We start from the raw sequence: 17624 nt of genomic DNA, 5'->3' as shown, positions 1-17624 counted from the left end.
TGGATCACTTGAGGTCAGTAGTTCGAGACCACCCTGGCTAACATGGCGAAACCGTGTCTGTACTAAAAATACACAAATTAGTTGGGCGTGGTGGCACGTGCCTGTAATCCCAGCTACTTGGGAAGCTGAGGCAGGGGAATTGCTTGAACTCGAGAGGTGGAGGCGGCAGTGAGCTGACATCACACTACTGCATTGCAGCCTGGGTGGGCGACACAGTGAGACTCCATACACACACACACACACACACACACACACACACACAAAATTTCCTGTGATAAACGTAATCACCTTGACAGAAAATAGTGTAAATTTTTTTTTTTTTTTTTTAGACGGAGTCTCGCTCTGTCGCCCAGGCTGGAATGCAGTGGTGCTATCTTGGCTCACTTCAAGCTCCACCTCCCGGGTTCACACCCATTCTCCTGCCTCAGCCTCCCGAATAGTTGGGACTACAGGCATCCACCACCATGCCCAGCTAAATTTTTTTGTATTTTTAGTAGAGACGGGGTTTCACCATGTTAGCCAGGATGGTCTCGATCTCCTGACCTCGTGATCCACCCACCTCAGCCTCCCAAAGTGCTGGGATTACAGGTGTGAGCCACCACACCCGGCCAAAATAATGAAAAATTTTTTTTTTTTTTGAGATGGAGTTTCGCACTGTCACCCAGGCTGGATTGCAGTGGTGCTATCTCGGCTCACTGCAAGCTTCACCTCCCAGGTTCATGCCATTCTCCTGCCTTAGCCTCCCGAGTAGCTGGGACTACAGGCGCCCACCACCACGCCTGGCTAATTTTTTGTATTTTTAGTAGAGACGGGGTTTCACCGTGTTAGTCAGGATGGTCTTGATCTCCTGACCTCGTGATCCACCCACCTCGGCCTCCCAAAGTGCTGGGATTACAGGTGTGAGCCACCGCGCCCAGCCAATAGTGAAAATATTTTAATGTGAGGTGTCTTGCCTACACTTTGGAATATAATGATAGTAAAATTTTGAAGAACAAATACATTCATTTGTAAACCACTGAGGCTTTTTTAAAAATTTAAGACTTTTCATTCACATTGTGGTAATCACGTCTCACTTTTATTAAGAATGTTTGAACAAGAGTTGGCAGATACTCTGAGGAAAAATGTAGGATAAAAGGCTATAGTTTGGGTGGTCTGGAATGATACTGACTTTAGCAAGGTAGATATTTTGAGGGCAAGTCTGGCAGCTGTGTTTAAAGTGATCTACTTGTAGAATTTTAATTGGGGAGTTTCTAGAATAGTGTTTTTGGGAAACCAAAATTGGAGGTTCGGGGCTGCTAAAATTACTGGTGAATGATATTCAGTATGGGTGTTTTCTTATTCATCCGTAAGACAAGTTTGCATTCACAGTTGGAAAGATCATATTGAGAAGAGTGTACTCTTGGGCTTTTGTGGCTGGTGCAGATCTAGGCCAGTTTGTTAATCTTTCAAAATATTTGAAAGGTTTGGGTTATACTCAAATAAGTTTATTGGAGTTCGTGATAATAAATTATATTTTACAGACGCCTTATAAAATGTCTTATTTGACAATAGTAATCTAGGGGAAACAGTAACTGATCCCAATTGTTTAGATGGAATAGGCTCAGATGATTAAGTAGCTTTCCCACTGTTAATGAAATTATTGATGGGTTGAAACTCAAATCCAGATCTTCTGACCTCAGATCTTTAATCTCTGTATCTTACAGTTGACAACAGATGTGCATTGTTAGTCTTTGGCAGTCAGGAATAGATAAGAGGGTTCTGGTTCAGTGCTAAGAGAGGATGAATTAAACTTGGTAAAATGGGTAAGATCTATTGGTCTGTTTTGCGGTCTGAAACAAAATTTGATGTACCACCTGGGGTCTGGATTATTTGAGGGAAGGTTAGGGGCATTTGAAAGGCAAATTGTAAAGCTCAGTTAAGTATTCATGATGAAAATGATTAAATATATAGTATGAAATTCTAAGGAGGCATGTTGTGAAGGTAAATATAAATAATAGAAACACATTAAGGGCTGACTTGTTTCAGTGCTTTTGAGTTTTATTTTAATTAAATGGTTGCCTCATTTAAACTTAATTACCTAAAAACAAATTAAGTGATTATTATTGCATACCTTGATTTCACTGATGGGCTCTTCAAGACCTTTATAGATACGTTGGCCAATGGACATTTAGTGGGATACTAGTTAAGAGGAAGACTGCAGAGATATTCTGAAGAAGCTCATAGTGACTTTGAATTGATCACATTCCAGAATTTGATTACTACCATATTATTTTGTGGCTTTATTATTATTACAACTAACTATTTGCTTTTTCTTTTTTAAGGCCATCTGAGTTCTTCTTCAATTTATCCAGTGTGCCTTGCACCTTATTTAGTGGTTACAACTTGTTCTGACAATAAAGTACGCTTCTGGAAATGTTGTATGGAAGCCAACCCAGAGTGTAATAAAAGTGATGAGAAAGAAATTTATCATTGGAAGAGATGGCCTTTGATGAATGATGAAGGAGAAGATAATAGCAGTACAGTGAGCATTGTGGGAAGACCAGTTGCTGTTAGCTGTTCATACACAGGTCGCCTTGCAGTGGCTTATAAGCAGCCTATCCACCATAATGGTTTTGTTTCTAAAGAATTTTCCATGCATGTTTGTATATTTGAATGTGAATCTACAGGAGGATCAGAGTGGGTTTTAGAACAAACAATTCATCTTGATGATTTGGTTAAGGTTGGGAGTGTACTTGATTCAAGGGTCAGCGTCGACAGTAATCTGTTTGTATATAGCAAGTCAGATGCACTCTTGAGCAAGGATAGATACCTTATTCCGAATATCAAACATTTAGTACATTTGGACTGGGTATCAAAAGAAGATGGCTCCCACATTCTTACAGTGGGAGTCGGTGCGAATATCTTCATGTATGGAAGGCTTTCAGGAATTGTGACTGAGCAAACCAACAGTAAGGATGGAGTAGCTGTCATCACTTTACCACTAGGTGGTAGTATCAAGCAAGGAGTTAAGTCAAGATGGGTTCTTCTTAGATCTATAGACTTGGTATCTTCTGTTGATGGTACTCCTTCACTGCCTGTTTCTCTCTCTTGGGTAAGAGATGGGATATTGGTGGTAGGAATGGATTGTGAAATGCATGTATATGCACAGTGGAAGCATGCTGTCAAATTTGGAGACACTGAAGCTGATAGTCCTAACGCAGAAGAGGCAGCAATGCAAGATCATTCGACCTTTAAATCTAATATGCTGGCAAGAAAAAGTATTGTTGAAGGAACAGCTATTTCTGATGATGTTTTTTGTTCACCAACTGTAATTCAAGATGGTGGCTTATTTGAGGCTGCACATGTACTTTCCCCTACTCTTCCACAATATCATCCAACTCAGCTGTTAGAATTGATGGATTTAGGGAAAGTGCGAAGGGCTAAAGCCATTCTCTCTCATTTAGTAAAATGTATTGCAGGTGAAGTAGCAATAGTTAGAGATCCTGATGCTGGAGAAGGAACTAAGCGACATCTCTCTCGAACTATTAGTGTAAGTGGCAGTACAGCAAAGGAAACAGTCACCATAGGAAAAGATGGTACTCGAGATTATACTGAGATAGATTCTATCCCTCCACTACCACTATATGCATTACTTGCTGCAGATCAAGATACATCCTACAGAATTTCAGAAGAAAGTACAAAGATACCACAGAGCTATGAAGATCAGACAGTAAGTCAACCAGAGGATCAGTATTCAGAGCTGTTTCAAATCCAGGATATAACAACGGATGATATTGATTTAGAGCCTGAAAAGAGAGAAAACAAATCAAAAGTAATAAATCTTTCTCAATATGGGCCAGCTTACTTTGGCCAAGAACATGCAAGGGTACTTTCAAGTCATCTTATGCACTCAAGTCTACCAGGCCTTACCCGTTTGGAGCAGATGTTCCTTGTAGCTTTGGCTGATACAGTGGCTACTACTAGTACTGAGCTTGATGAAAGCAGAGATAAGAGTTGCTCAGGTAAATATTCTCGCTAAAAATTTATAAAGTTGTACCTAATAGAAATATTTGTATTATCTCTATACTGACTCATTTATTGAATTGCAGTCTCAACTTTCAAACTTTGCAGGGAAAAGACCTCCTTAATAGGTAATTACTATTATATAATATGTATGCTCAGTTAGAAAAGACGGTTGAGGCCGGCATATGAATGCATGGATTTGTGAGATCCATGTGCATTCTCTCATGAGTTTTTACACTGAAACCTTTGTGTCATTTTGGATTTATAATCTTGTTTTTTTGTGTGTGTTTGGGTGGGTTTTTTGTTTGTTTTTTTGAGACAGGGTCTTGCTCTGTTGCCCAAGCTGGAGTTGAGTGGTGCAGTCGTGGGTCACTGTAGCCTTAACCTCTCAGGTTCAAGTAATCTTCCCATCTCAGCCTCCTGAATAGCCGGGACCACAGGTGTGCACCACCATGGGGCCCAGCTAATTTCTTTTTATTTTTTTGTAGGGACTAGGTCTCCTTATGTTGCCCCGGCTAGTCTCGAACTCCTGAGCTCAAACAGTCCTCCTGCCTTGGCCTCCCACAGTGCTGGGATTATAGGTATGAGTCACCATGGACTGGCCAAGTCTCTTGTTTTTTAACACAGATCGATCCCTATGATTTTTTCTTTGATAATAACAGCCCATTTGTTAATGTTACTATGGAATCATGAGGCTTATTGGGACCTCATGGGCTCAACTTGTTGGTCTTCCCATTTCTAGCCATAAACAACTTTTTACAATTACCTAATTTTCTCCAAAAAGTCTCTTCAGTGAGATTTCCATACAGTTAATGTCATACGTATTTTGCCTAATTCATTCTGTAACTAGAAAATTTTTGGCTGCTTCCTGGAACTAGATTCCATTCTCTTTTATACACATAGTTCAGGGTAATGGTGTTGATTGTAAATGATGGCATTGGCAAAGGAAACTGAAAATTAATGATCAAAATTTTATTAATTCAATAAATATTTTGGAGGAGTGAAAAATTGCTATGTTTCAGGCACTTTACTTTATCATATTTAATTATCACAGTCTTCTAGCAGATAGCTATCATTATGTTTAACTTTATAGATGAAGACACTGATCCTTAAGAAATTAAAGGACTCATCTGAGATCACATAGGCATTAAGGAGTAGAAGTGGGGTTCATATGTGGATAAACTGTTGACTCAAAGCCTATACCCTTTTAACTATTTCATAATTTCCAGATCTGTGGGGGAAAGGTAGCTGGAAAATATCTCTTCATATAGATTTACATCCTTATAGTATATCCCCCAAAGTTTTCTTCTCTGCAGGTTAAAATAACTAGAGACCTTCTAGGGTTTTGCCTATGACTTATTTTCTCACTATTAATTGGAAAAGAAAAATCTTAACCGTTTTGAGGTTGTGTGCAGTTGAGTGAGAGTCTTCCCAGAACAACCTTAAGCTTGTGTTGTGTGTTTAATATATATTAGTTTTTACTGTGGGACATTAAGAAAGTAGGCATGGCATAATTTGTAAAAAATAGTTTATACTTTCTAATACAAAACTGTATCATTGGCTAAGCAATATAGAAATAGTGTATCCTGGACACAGTGGACATTCATGAGGTAATAAGGCAGGAATGAATGTCTCCATTTCACAGGTGGGAAACTGAAGCTCAGAGATTAAATGAGTTACACATCTCAGTAAATGGATTCTAAGTAAATGAGTTCTTCCATTTGTTCAGGTGAGACAACTTACAGTCATTCTTGACTCTGCTTTCTCTCATACCCCATATCCAGTTCATTGGCAAATGCTATCAGTTCTATTAATATCCAGAATCCAATAATCAATTCTCATTACCTCTGCAGTTACTACTCTGGTCCAAGTCCCTGTCATCTCCTAACTGCTTTATTCTTTTTACCTCCATCTGTTCTTTGCTTAGGAACCAGTGATTCTTTTAAAACCAAATCACATTAAATCTCTCCTTTGCTCAACATATACTGGTGCCTTCCTGTCTCACTGTAGAATAAAAGTTAAGAGCCTTACAGTGGCCTAAAAGGCCCCACATGATCTATGCTCATTTCTACTCTATTAGAATGCTCTTCTTCCAGATTCATGCATGGCTTGTTCCTTTACTTCCTCAAATTGCTGCTGGCATGTCATCTTATTGGAGAGTTCCTTCCTGGCCACACTGTATGAAATAGAACTCTCTTACTCCAGCATTCCCTATCTCTCAGTCCTGCTTTATTTCCCTTCATAGCATTAATTTCCACATATTATTTGTTTATTGTTTGTCTCTACCTCCGAAAATATGATCCCCAAGAGAGTAGGGACTTTGCCTTATTCACTGCTGAATTCCCAGTACCTGAAGAGTCCTTCACATGTAATAGATGCTTGATTTGTTGAATGAATAAACGGACGAATGAGCATGGTGGCTCACACCTGTAATGGCAGCACTTTGGGAGGTTAAGGTAGGAGGATTGCTTGAGGCCAGGACTTTTAGACCATCTTGGGCAACATAGTGAGATCTCATGTCTATAAATAAATAAATAGATACATATTAGGTTGGTGCAAAAGTAATGGCAAAACTGCAAATACTTTTGCACCAACCTAATAGCTATCTATCTAGCTAAATAAATAGATAGATGGATGGATTGATATAGGTAATGGGAAGCAGAGCTGGGGCTTGATCTTTGGCAATTTAAAAGTTTTTGTTTTTTTTTTTTTCTGGAAAATACTATTTGATTCTATAATCATTGAGTACTTCCGAAGTGTCAGTTATTGGGCTAGGTGCTGTCAGTATTTTTGCTTTGCTTTTATCCAGCAGTGGCTTTAGTTTTGGTTACGCTTGCCATACCTTCGTACTTCGACTAAGTGGAATTAATTTGTATAAATAAATTTGTAGAATCAAGGTGAAGGTTCAACCTAACCATGTAACACTAACTAGCCTGGGTATTCAAATTTTAAATCTTTGATAGTACCATATTTCAGTTAATTTAACCAAAGTAGAAAATATTACCTGCTTAAATATATAACAAATGATTTCACATCAGTTATGTAATTTCCATTACATCTCATCGGAATTCATGTAGAAAATATTATTAAAAGTTGTACCTAACTTACCATAGTTAATATATTTTTTATTGGATTTCAAGATGTCTTTCATTTATTATGAGTCAGTATAAATGCTCTTGTTATCTATTCTAATAGTTAATTGTATTTCTCCAAATTATTTTTCTTTTAAGAGTTTAGTAGTCACATTTTTTTTTGTAAAGATAATTTTGTGTAAAGACGTTAAAGTGTTCAGGAAGGAATACACTAAAAAATCTTATGTATTTTATATAAATTATGACTAAGTTTAATGTTTGTTTTATAGCTTATCAGTTTGTGGCCTCTTGCATTCTTTTTTCCTTAAACATATTTCCTGTTTAAATTACAGGAAGAGATACATTAGATGAGTGTGGTTTGAGATACTTGTTAGCTATGCGCCTACACACATGCCTTTTGACATCGCTGCCTCCTTTATACCGAGTGCAGCTACTTCATCAAGGTAATTCACTCACTGAAGCTTTGCACAACTTTTACTTAATATTGGAGCGATGGGGTGTATCATGTTTGTGTGTAAACATTAGGTAAGTCATTACGTGCACACCTATCACTGGCCTTAAGATCTTTCTGTCACATAGTACCCACTTACCATTTTTCTATGTATCCTTCAGCTCTATTCTGTGACTTTTGCTCATCTAACTAAGTTTTTTAGAATTTATTTACTAGAGTAGTAGCTTAGGGGGTAAATGTGGTATGCCTGAGGTTGTAACCCAAAGTGGCTGTCTGCAGAGTAGCCCTGAATATCTTGATGTCTTTTCTTTGAAAAATTATGTAAACTTTGCTCTGTGATGTGTTTTTATATTTACTTTAATGTAAGCATAATGTTCTAGTTATTTGCCAGCAAGTAAAGTTGATGATTCAGGAAGATCTGCCATATTGATAACAGTGGATTTGTGTACTTCAGGCATACTGCCACACCTGATTTGAGACATAACGATTTATATCAGCCTTCGTATTACAGATTAAAAAATTGAAACTATAGAATTAAAAGTGACCTGCCCAGGATACAGGACTATTTATTAGAAGAGTTGGGAGTGCGAATCCCAGTCCAGAGCTTATTTCAGTGGACTATATTTCTTTTGAAACCAACATCTTGGAAAGAGTCCCATAATATACGTCTTAGTATTATAGAACCTAGAACACTAGGCTTGATACACTGTTATTCTTACCCATGGCACTTACCCTTTAACCTATGAATGTTCTTTGAAAACATAACTATAAATAGCTATCTGAGATTCTGTGTCTAAACTATATTTCATCTGCCCAATCCTTTGTTTTTGAAATAGATTTTGCTGAGGTTTTTTTTCTATTTGAATTATCACTCTAATGAATAACCTTGTACCTTGGCATGTAAATATTTGCATTCCTGATTATTTCCTCATGCTAGTTTTCTAGCAGTGGAATTACTGAATCAAAAGGCATGAAAATTCTTCAGTCTTGATAAGTATCACCAAAATGCCCTTCAGAAATACTGTACTCATTTACATTCCCAGAAGTTTGTATACACGTACTATGTACCAACAAAAATTGAAAACAAAAAATTATAAAAAATATAAAAAAGAAGTTTGATGATGCCAAATCTCAACCCCATTGCCCACATTTGATATTAACATTTTAAGCAATCTATGCCATTTGGATAGGTTTTTAAAATGGTATCTCCACCTTCTCTTAAATTTTAGTTTTGGGTGATAGTCAAGTGGTATTGAATCAATTAATGACAATTTTGTACATTTCCTAGGGCAGTCTAAAACACTTCAAATTTCTAAAGCTGTGTCAAATTCCATTTTCCCTTTGACTGCAGTTAAAACATTGGCAATGAGAAGTGACTGGTGTTGTAGGTGTTGGTCCTGGGAGCAGTTTTCAGGGAAAAGTTAAGTAGCCAGTACGTAGATAGAAAAGCTGAGAAGAGCAGAGGTAAACTGCAGAGAATAGCCTGCCATTAGTAGGTAAATAAAAAGAAGTGCCTATTCGTGCCCCTGTTCTTTTTCTTCCCTAATAACTTTTTTCACCTCTGCAGGTTTTCAAATACATTCACTGCTCTTAATCTTACTTTCTGAACCTAATTCTTCTGACATGTCTGTGTGTATTTTTGTTTCTTCTTATACCAAAATTTTAATTAATTTAAGGATATAGAATGTAATATGCTATGTATTGTCATTTTATATTATACATTTTATATCAGCAAAATTATGCATTTTGTGTTGCTGTATATTAGTTTCTGAAGCAGAATATCAATTATTTGATAAAGTAATTCTCTCACAGCAGACAGAGATTTAAATAGTGAAAAAATTAGTCTGCCTTTCAGGTTATAAAAAACTAAATTTATTTTATTAATTTTTTCTGGTGTTTTCCCCTAAATTTATAGTGGCAGCCAAGACATGTTGCATTAATTTTGTGGTATGATTACAAACACAGTTGTTACATGAGTGTTGGCAGTGGGAAATTTAAAAGAGTTAAGATTGTTATTCAAAATAATCATAATAGTTTTTATTTTATACTTTCTAAAGAAATTACAGTGAAGCAGTAATTATTAGAAAAGCTTTAAACTATGTACAAAATCTATATAGTAGTTGAAAATGAAAAAAATTATGTGTAACAATATAGATACTTAATAGCATTGAGAGACCTATGTTGTAATGTGACTTTCATTGACCTCAGACATTTCTTTGTTTCTAAAATGAATTCATACAGATGGCTACTTGGACTAGTTTGGCTTCTTTCCAAGGCTTCCCAGAGTTCTTGCCAGCATTCCCATTATTGATTACCATTCTGTGTGGTTCACATTCATTATGTTTCGTTTTTACCTGCTGTAAGTCGAATATCAGTAAGAGCGTTATCAGTAATTGAACTGTTGATAAATCCATTAGTACTTAAAAGTCTAATAGCATCAGTAAAGATTTTGTTGCCTCTACAAACAGCCTAGACCCCTGTCAGTCTTCTCCCAGGTTAAAAAAAAAACAAACCCAAAACAAAAAACAATGTTCACCAAAAAGCATCAGTATTAGGCAGCTTTAAACTTTTAACTGAAGGCACTAAAAGCAGAGGAACGTACATCATGATTGTAACTTATCCTTATTATTTTCTGAAACTCTTATGAAGTTTAGAGCTTGCTTTGAAGTGATATTTAGCTCCATGGCTAGAGAGAAGAATGGGGTAGTGGCACTGGAATCGACATCCAGGCCTGTGAGCCAAGTGCTTTTGACTTGAATAAAGCTTTCACCACACTTTCCTTCCCCTGGGCTCTTGTGGGGGACAACACACCTTGTGTCCTCTTGGGCGGGCTGGATTCACAGGTCCTGGTGACAGAGAAACCTGGAATCGGGCCTGGGCCCTACCTTCTTAGTTATGTGAGCTTGGGCAGCTCTTACGACCTCTTGATAAATTTGGTGTGCCGTACATGTGAATGGCCTGATATTCAAATATTTTTCTTTCTAATGATTAAGTTTTAGTGTCCCTATTTTTGTAGGGGAAATGAAAACAAATGTTTGGGGAAAAAGAGATTTGGATTTTATTTATCACATTATTGATCTTGTATTCAGAAACTTTTATAGTATAAAGTCCTGAATGATGACAGACTGCCTTTCATTCTTTCTTTCTGCTTCAAAATTCTTTCCAAAATGAATGCGTATGTGACTGCATGAAAAATTGTTTTTCTTCTTATTTGATACAGTTACGCAGATTATTATTTTATATTTCCAATTTAGGTGTCTCTACATGCCATTTTGCCTGGGCTTTTCATTCTGAGGCTGAAGAAGAACTGATTAATATGATTCCAGCAATTCAGAGAGGGGACCCCCAGTGGTCTGAATTAAGAGCTATGGGCATAGGGTGGTGGGTGAGGAACATTAACACGCTTCGAAGATGCATTGAAAAGGTAACTTTTCTTTAGTGGATTTTGAGTTATATTAAAAAAACCTTTTCCTAACGAAAAAAAGATACTATCCCCCAGAAAACCTGTAGTGGGAAATTTGTTTGTCTATCTTGAGGTCTTGAGAATTTTTTTTTTTTTTTTTTTTTTTGTGGAGGTGGAATTTCGCTCTTGTCGCCTAGGCTGGAGTGCAATGGTGTGATCTTGGCTCACTGTAACCTCTGCCTCCTGGGTTCAAGCGATTTTCCTGCCTCAGCCTTCTGAGTAACTGGGACTACAGGCATGCGCCACCACACCCAGCTAATTTTTGTATTTTTAGTAGAGGCAGGGTTTCACCATGTTGGCCAGGATGGTCTCAAATCCCTGACCTCAGGCGATCTGCCCTCCTCGGCCTCCCCAATGGCTGGGATTACAGGCATGAGCCACCATGCCTGGTGAGACTTTTTTAAATAAAGTTTTTTGGAGATTACAAAAACTTGACCTTTATAAAATGTCCATGCAGTATGATATTGTGTCTTTCTATATAGGCTGAATTTATAATATATCCATGGAATAATAATATTTTCTGTTATTAGTTGAGGTGTGCCCTGGTTTAAGAAAATGGAAAAATCTAACTTTAGAAAGTAAACTTGAGTTCTTGTTTGTTATTTACAATACATTAAAAAACTCTTTTTATACAAAGGACTCTCTGCATCACTAGTTGAATAAGTAGCAAACGTTCTTTGCACACTTGAAATCTCATTGGATAAAAACAGTTTTGATTTGTATGTACTTGAAGAACATATCTGTGGCAGCAAGTGAAATGGCTATCAAAGTTTTTAAGGCAGGTTTTTGGAGTCAGTTTTCTGGTAGATTCCTTTTAGGAAAAAAATTCAGTTCAGCTCTCCACCAGGTTTGGTGCCAGTTGCTTTTCATAAATAATTCCATGTTATATTCTAATCAACCCCATGTCATCATCTCCATTTTACATATGATGGAACTAAGATTCAGAGAGGATAGGTAACAAGCCCAAACTCCAGTCATTTATAAATGTTAGATTTAGCCTGTACCTTTTCTACTTTAGCAGGATTAGGAAAGTGGAATTCTTATTCATATTTTCCTTTTAGTCCTTTGGAATACCCTGGAGTACAATCAGTGGTACTATATTTGTGAAGTATCAATTTGTTTCTCTGAAGGATGCAAAGACCTTTTCCTGATTTATTCCTTAATAGTAGTTCCCCAGAGAAGACTCAACTGGTAAACTTATGTAAAATGCATGTTCTCCATCCCATAACCAGAGATTTTAATTTGGTAGTGGTAGGGCTGAGGTTTCTTCATCTTAATCAGCATCCCATGATTCTGGTGTGCGTGGTTCTCAGATCACAGTTTTAAATGTGAGTATAAAAGTATTATTTTACTGTTACGTGTAAGGCTGCCAACAAAATATCAGTATTTCTTTTCTGAAAATAAGCACAGATATAAGAAGGAATTCATTCCTGCACCAACTAAAAAATGTGATATCTGATGTACAGGAAAAGTTAATTGTTAAAGGATATAAATGATACAGTTTCTACATTAAATTTTTTATATTCCAAAGCACTGGATAAAAGAGGACATATTTTATCTGAAATGTTTCAGATGTATCCCACAAAGATTTTACTTCTTGTCAACATGTGTCTTGTCATTATGATTATCTGTGATCATATACACATGATTTATTTCCATAAGTAATTTATTTCTTAAAATTAAATCAAAGGGATATGTACATTTTCTGCCTCAAAATGTATATTATAAATCAGCTGAATACAAATAAAATTCCTCTAAAAATGATCTAACATATTGAAGCACTAAGTTAAATGATAGGGGGCAGACAACACAATTGAAAGGGGGAAGGGAAAAGAGTATTGAGAGTAAAGCATTTTCTTTTTTCTTTTTTTTCTTTCTTTTTTTTTTTCTTTGAGACAGAGTCTTGCACTGTCGCCCAGGCTGGATTGCAATGGCGTGATTTCGGCTCACTGCAACCTCCTCTTCCTGGGTTGAAGCAATTCTCCCAACCAGCCTCCAAGTAGCTGGGACTACAGGCGTGCGCCACCATGCCTGGCTAATTTTTGTATTATTAGTAGAGACGGGGTTTCACCATGTTGGCCAGACTGCCCTCGAACTCCTGACCTCAAGTGATCTGCCTGTCTTGGCCTCCCAAAATGCTGGGATTACAGGCATGAACCACTGCGTCCGGCCCGAGAGTAAAGCATTTTCATGATGTAATTTTAGATGTCTTTTCCCTTTCTCCCATACCTTAGTATTATAGCTTCCTGCTTTGCCATCAATGTGAGCTAATTAATAAAACATCCACTGTTGTTTTGTCATTATGCCTTTCAACTTAATGATTTGCAGAGGCTATATCTCAGCATCTTGGAAAAATAAGGTATGGCCTATATGCTCTTATGTTTAAGACAGTATGATTGCATACAATATAACATGTTGAATTTTCAAGAAAAAGCTCACATCTATTGAATATTCTGCCTTCTTTATTGCTTTCTATGTTAGTTTCAGTTCTACGTGGTTTCTATTCCCTTTTCTAACCCTTACTGTGTGACTGTAGGCAATTCACTTAACCTTTCTGTCTCAGTCACTTCATCTATTAAATGGGAATAATGATAGTACCTCTTGGTTTGTAGTGACGCAATAAGATAACAAAAGGTGCATAGACTCGTGCCCAGTACGTGGTAAATAGTCAGTAAGTGCTGGCTGTAATTAGGATTTTTACCATAATTACTGGCTTGCAAATGGTTATCTCTAGGAGCATGTATTAATATTACAACCTACTGGAGATTGTGAAACAGAACCAACTTTTTCTGTCTCCACAGTTTCTATCAGCCATGGAAGTAGCAGGGGAACATTATTGTTGATTAATTGATTGTAACTCTTATGTCAAATTGTGAATTTAATATTTTATTTTTCATTTAGGTTGCCAAAGCTTCTTTTCAAAGGAACAATGATGCCTTAGATGCTGCACTATTCTACCTTTCAATGAAGAAGAAAGCAGTAGTGTGGGGTCTGTTTAGGTAAGTTGCCTTGACACTTAACGTGATTCAAGAGAATGAAGATTGTGCTGTGAGTAAGAAACCTAATGCTTTTGAAAATAATTAGGTATATGAGCTTCATCAAATCCACTTCTATGCGACTTGGTTCCTTTAGCTGAAAAAAATGGGTAAAATATCTTTTCAGCTTAATCTAAAGGGTGGGATGTTTTAAAAGTTGATAAAAGCACTTTGCAAAGTAAAAAATGCTGTTTCCTAGTTATGTATACATAAGGCATTATTGACCTTCCTTCTTAGAAGAAGTGAAGAGATGCTTGATAACAAATGCCTGTCCTTGAAGTTATTGTTCTTCTTTTAGATTTCTGTTTGAGGTTTTTATTTTATATTATTATACATTCTGTAGAACCTTTTAAATTTGGTTTAACCACTTTATGTTTATGCTCGGTTCCCAGGTCACAGCATGATGAAAAAATGACAACATTTTTCAGCCACAACTTTAATGAAGATAGATGGCGAAAAGCTGCTTTGAAAAATGCTTTTTCCTTACTTGGAAAACAACGCTTTGAACAATCAGCTGCTTTTTTCTTGCTAGCTGGTTCATTGAAAGATGCCATAGAGGTATAAATAAGAAAACGCACTATATAATACTTGTAAAAGATTGAAAACCTAAGAAGGTTGTAGAGGAGATTGTAACTTTTGGTCATATGTTTGTTAGGACACAGAATAACTACAGAGGTTGCTGTACTTAAAATAGTGGCACTGTGGTAAAGGAAAATATGAATAAATTCAAGGGAGAAACAAATGAAAAATTTCAGGCTGGGCATGGTGGCTCACGCCTGTAATCCCAGCTCTTTGGGAGGCCAGGGAGGGTAGATCACCTGAGGTCAGGAGTTCAAGACCAGCCTGGCCAACATGGCAAAACTCTATGTCTACTAAAAATACAAAAATTAGCCAGGTGTGGTGGCACGTACCTATAGTCCCAGCTACTCGGGAGGCTGAGGCAAGAGAATCACTTGAACCCGAGAGGCGGAGGTTGCAGTGAGGTGAGATTGCGCCACTACACTCCAGCCTGGGCGACAGAGTGAGACTCCATCTCAAAAAGAAAAAAAGAAAAATTTCATATATGGCACATTGCATTTCAAGACTATGTGTAAAATGTATGAAAAAAATGCTGAAAAATAGTTCATGAATGTCTTCTTCCAGACCATCTTGTGATTCTGAACTGTTTAAAGTACATAGGTCACAACCTCCTTATTCTGTGCAGAAAGGCAGATACATTAAGCTGTTTTTTTTTAAATGAAATTCATAAATAAGGAACTGAAACTCCAGTTTGTACTGTTTTATAATAGTTTATAATATTAGAATATTATATTAGAAAACGATGTGAGGAGGTAAAACTTCCCACTTTTTGATATGTAATCCTAGCAGCTGATTATGAGAGTAATTACAAATGTTTCTGTTTACTTCTGATATCTTCCTCTTAGATTACTATCATGAACAATATGAACAGGTAAAGGACAAATACAATTGGAAATAATATATGATAGAAAAACAGGAAATATTCAATTAAGTGAAAGTACTTTAGTATTTTTAATTTAGAATTAGTTGGGTTTTTTTTTTTACAATTATCCCAGGCATATGAGTTTCTTTTTTTAAATAACAAATACTTAAGATTTTAAAATTGGAAGTTTAGCTTAGAAGTTATTCAAGCAAAGAGAAGTGTTGACTGAGAGATGCTCATATTGCCTAAATGACCTCAAATGCTCAGAACTGGTAGTTGCATTAGAATACAGGCTCCCAGAGACTATGAATAGAACATATGGCTGTATTTCATAATTTATTTACTATTTAAATACGAGGCAGATAGTAATAATTATGATTATGCAGAAATATATTTGGAAATTAAGAGGAAGTGGTATATAAATTCTAGTGTCATATATAGTATTTAATTTAAAAATGAATGTTATTTAAGTTGATCTTAAGTCTGACATGATATTAATATACTTTGTTTCATGCTTATTTTATAAATGATTTGTCTAGTTTGGAAGCTACTGGGTTCCAACCTGTTACTCTTTTTGCTATTCTTTAATCTCCTATCAATCATTTAACTACCCTTCACTGTCCCTTCGCCCACCATTAGGATATAAATGGTAGATAATTTCAGGGTATTGATGGGATATTTCATCTCTCTAAATAATTATCATTAAGTAAGATAAGTATTAATATTTAAATTTGCAGGTATGTCTTGAAAAAATGGAAGATATTCAGCTAGCCATGGTTATTGCCCGTTTATATGAATCTGAATTTGAGACTTCATCCACTTATATATCCATCCTAAATCAGAAGATTTTGGGTTGCCAAAAGGATGGCTCAGGATTCAGTTGCAAAAGATTACATCCTGATCCTTTCCTGCGTAGTCTTGCCTATTGGGTAATGAAAGATTACACCCGAGCCTTGGACACGTTACTGGAACAAACACCAAAGGAGGATGATGAACATCAAGGTAGGACATTTTGTGGATTTCTTTTTTTTCTTTTTTAAAGGAAGAGACACTTTCTGAACTAATGTTCACTTAGATTAAGAAAAATCATTACCAGATTTGCTTTTCAACTTTCAGAATTTATTATTAAAATTTCTTGTGTGTCTAAAGGATTAGATAGGATTACCATCCTATTCTAATTACGTATATATTTAACAAGCATACAAAATGTTTGCCACATTCTGTAGCTCTTTTTACATAATCATATAGCCATTTTTTTTAAATGGAAATTTTGGCTGTTACACATATTGGTTTGTCACATGGGCCTGGAAAAACTTTATGCCTCTGTGGTAAATATTCTTTTTTCCTTGTTATCCTAAATAATTTAGATATTACAAGCACTTAAAGGATATTTATCAGTGTTGTTTTCAATAATTTGAAAGGAATGGAACATTTTAAGTTTTTGTCAATAGAATAGTTAAATACATTTTAATATATCCACATATAGAAACAGTGTGTCATTAAAAATTGAGGTAGATACATATGTTAATATGTGCTGTATTTTTAAGTGAAAAAAGTAAGATGGACAGCAGTGTGGTTCTTGTTGCATTTGGCATATGTATGTTGTACAAACATGCACCTGAATGTGCACACATGTTATGTCTGCCTCCTCCATTTCCTTTGGTTGTTTCCTGAAACAAATCATAAGAAATGAAATACTGGTCATTGGTCACTGGCTACCTTTTGGGAATAAAAATGAGGAGATCCTTGTCTTTGACTTTTGACAACTTGACCGTGTGCTTTTTAGGATCTTTTTAGGTTGAATCTATTTGGGATTATTTGAACACCCTGGACCTAGATGCCTATCTCTTTCCCAAGACTTGGGAATTTTGGGCTGTTACTTTATTAAATATGTTTTCCTCACCTTTTCCCTTTTCTTCTTCTTCTGGAATGCCCATAATATGAATATTTGTTTACTTAATAGTGTCCCATAAATCCTGTAGGCTTTCTTCATTCTTTTTTTCTGTTCCTCCTTCTTCCTTTTTTTTTGGTTTGCCTGAGTTATTTCAAAAGACCTGTTTTCAAGTTCAGAAATTCTTTCTTCTGCTCGATCTAGTCTGTTGTTGAAGCTCTTGATTATATTTTTTATTTCATTCATTGA

At 36.2% G+C, this 17624-nt stretch overlaps 1 protein-coding gene across 16 annotated transcripts in view; it reads left to right on the top strand.

The window, feature by feature from the left end:
• The window catches only part of DMXL2 (Dmx like 2), a 174322-nt gene that overhangs the window by 119610 nt on the left and 37088 nt on the right, over positions 1-17624 (top strand). For all 16 annotated transcript variants that reach the window (XR_010151664.1, XR_010151669.1, XR_010151668.1 and 13 more), the window contains 6 exons: positions 2322-4001; positions 7427-7537; positions 10800-10969; positions 13910-14007; positions 14436-14601; positions 16222-16486. Coding sequence is in view for 7 of the 16 variants with exons in the window: in XM_054667536.2 (XP_054523511.1) it covers positions 2322-4001; positions 7427-7537; positions 10800-10969; positions 13910-14007; positions 14436-14601; positions 16222-16486 (2490 nt within the window). In the remaining 9 variants the exon portion in view is untranslated. The remainder of the gene's footprint in view (positions 1-2321; positions 4002-7426; positions 7538-10799; positions 10970-13909; positions 14008-14435; positions 14602-16221; positions 16487-17624) is intronic.

The sequence above is a fragment of the Pan troglodytes genome, chromosome 16 (assembly GCF_028858775.2).
Source record: "Pan troglodytes isolate AG18354 chromosome 16, NHGRI_mPanTro3-v2.0_pri, whole genome shotgun sequence".
Taxonomy (NCBI): Eukaryota; Metazoa; Chordata; class Mammalia; order Primates; family Hominidae; genus Pan; species Pan troglodytes.
Note: the sequence above shows the minus strand (reverse complement) of the source record. Positions and strands in the feature narration are given on the sequence as shown.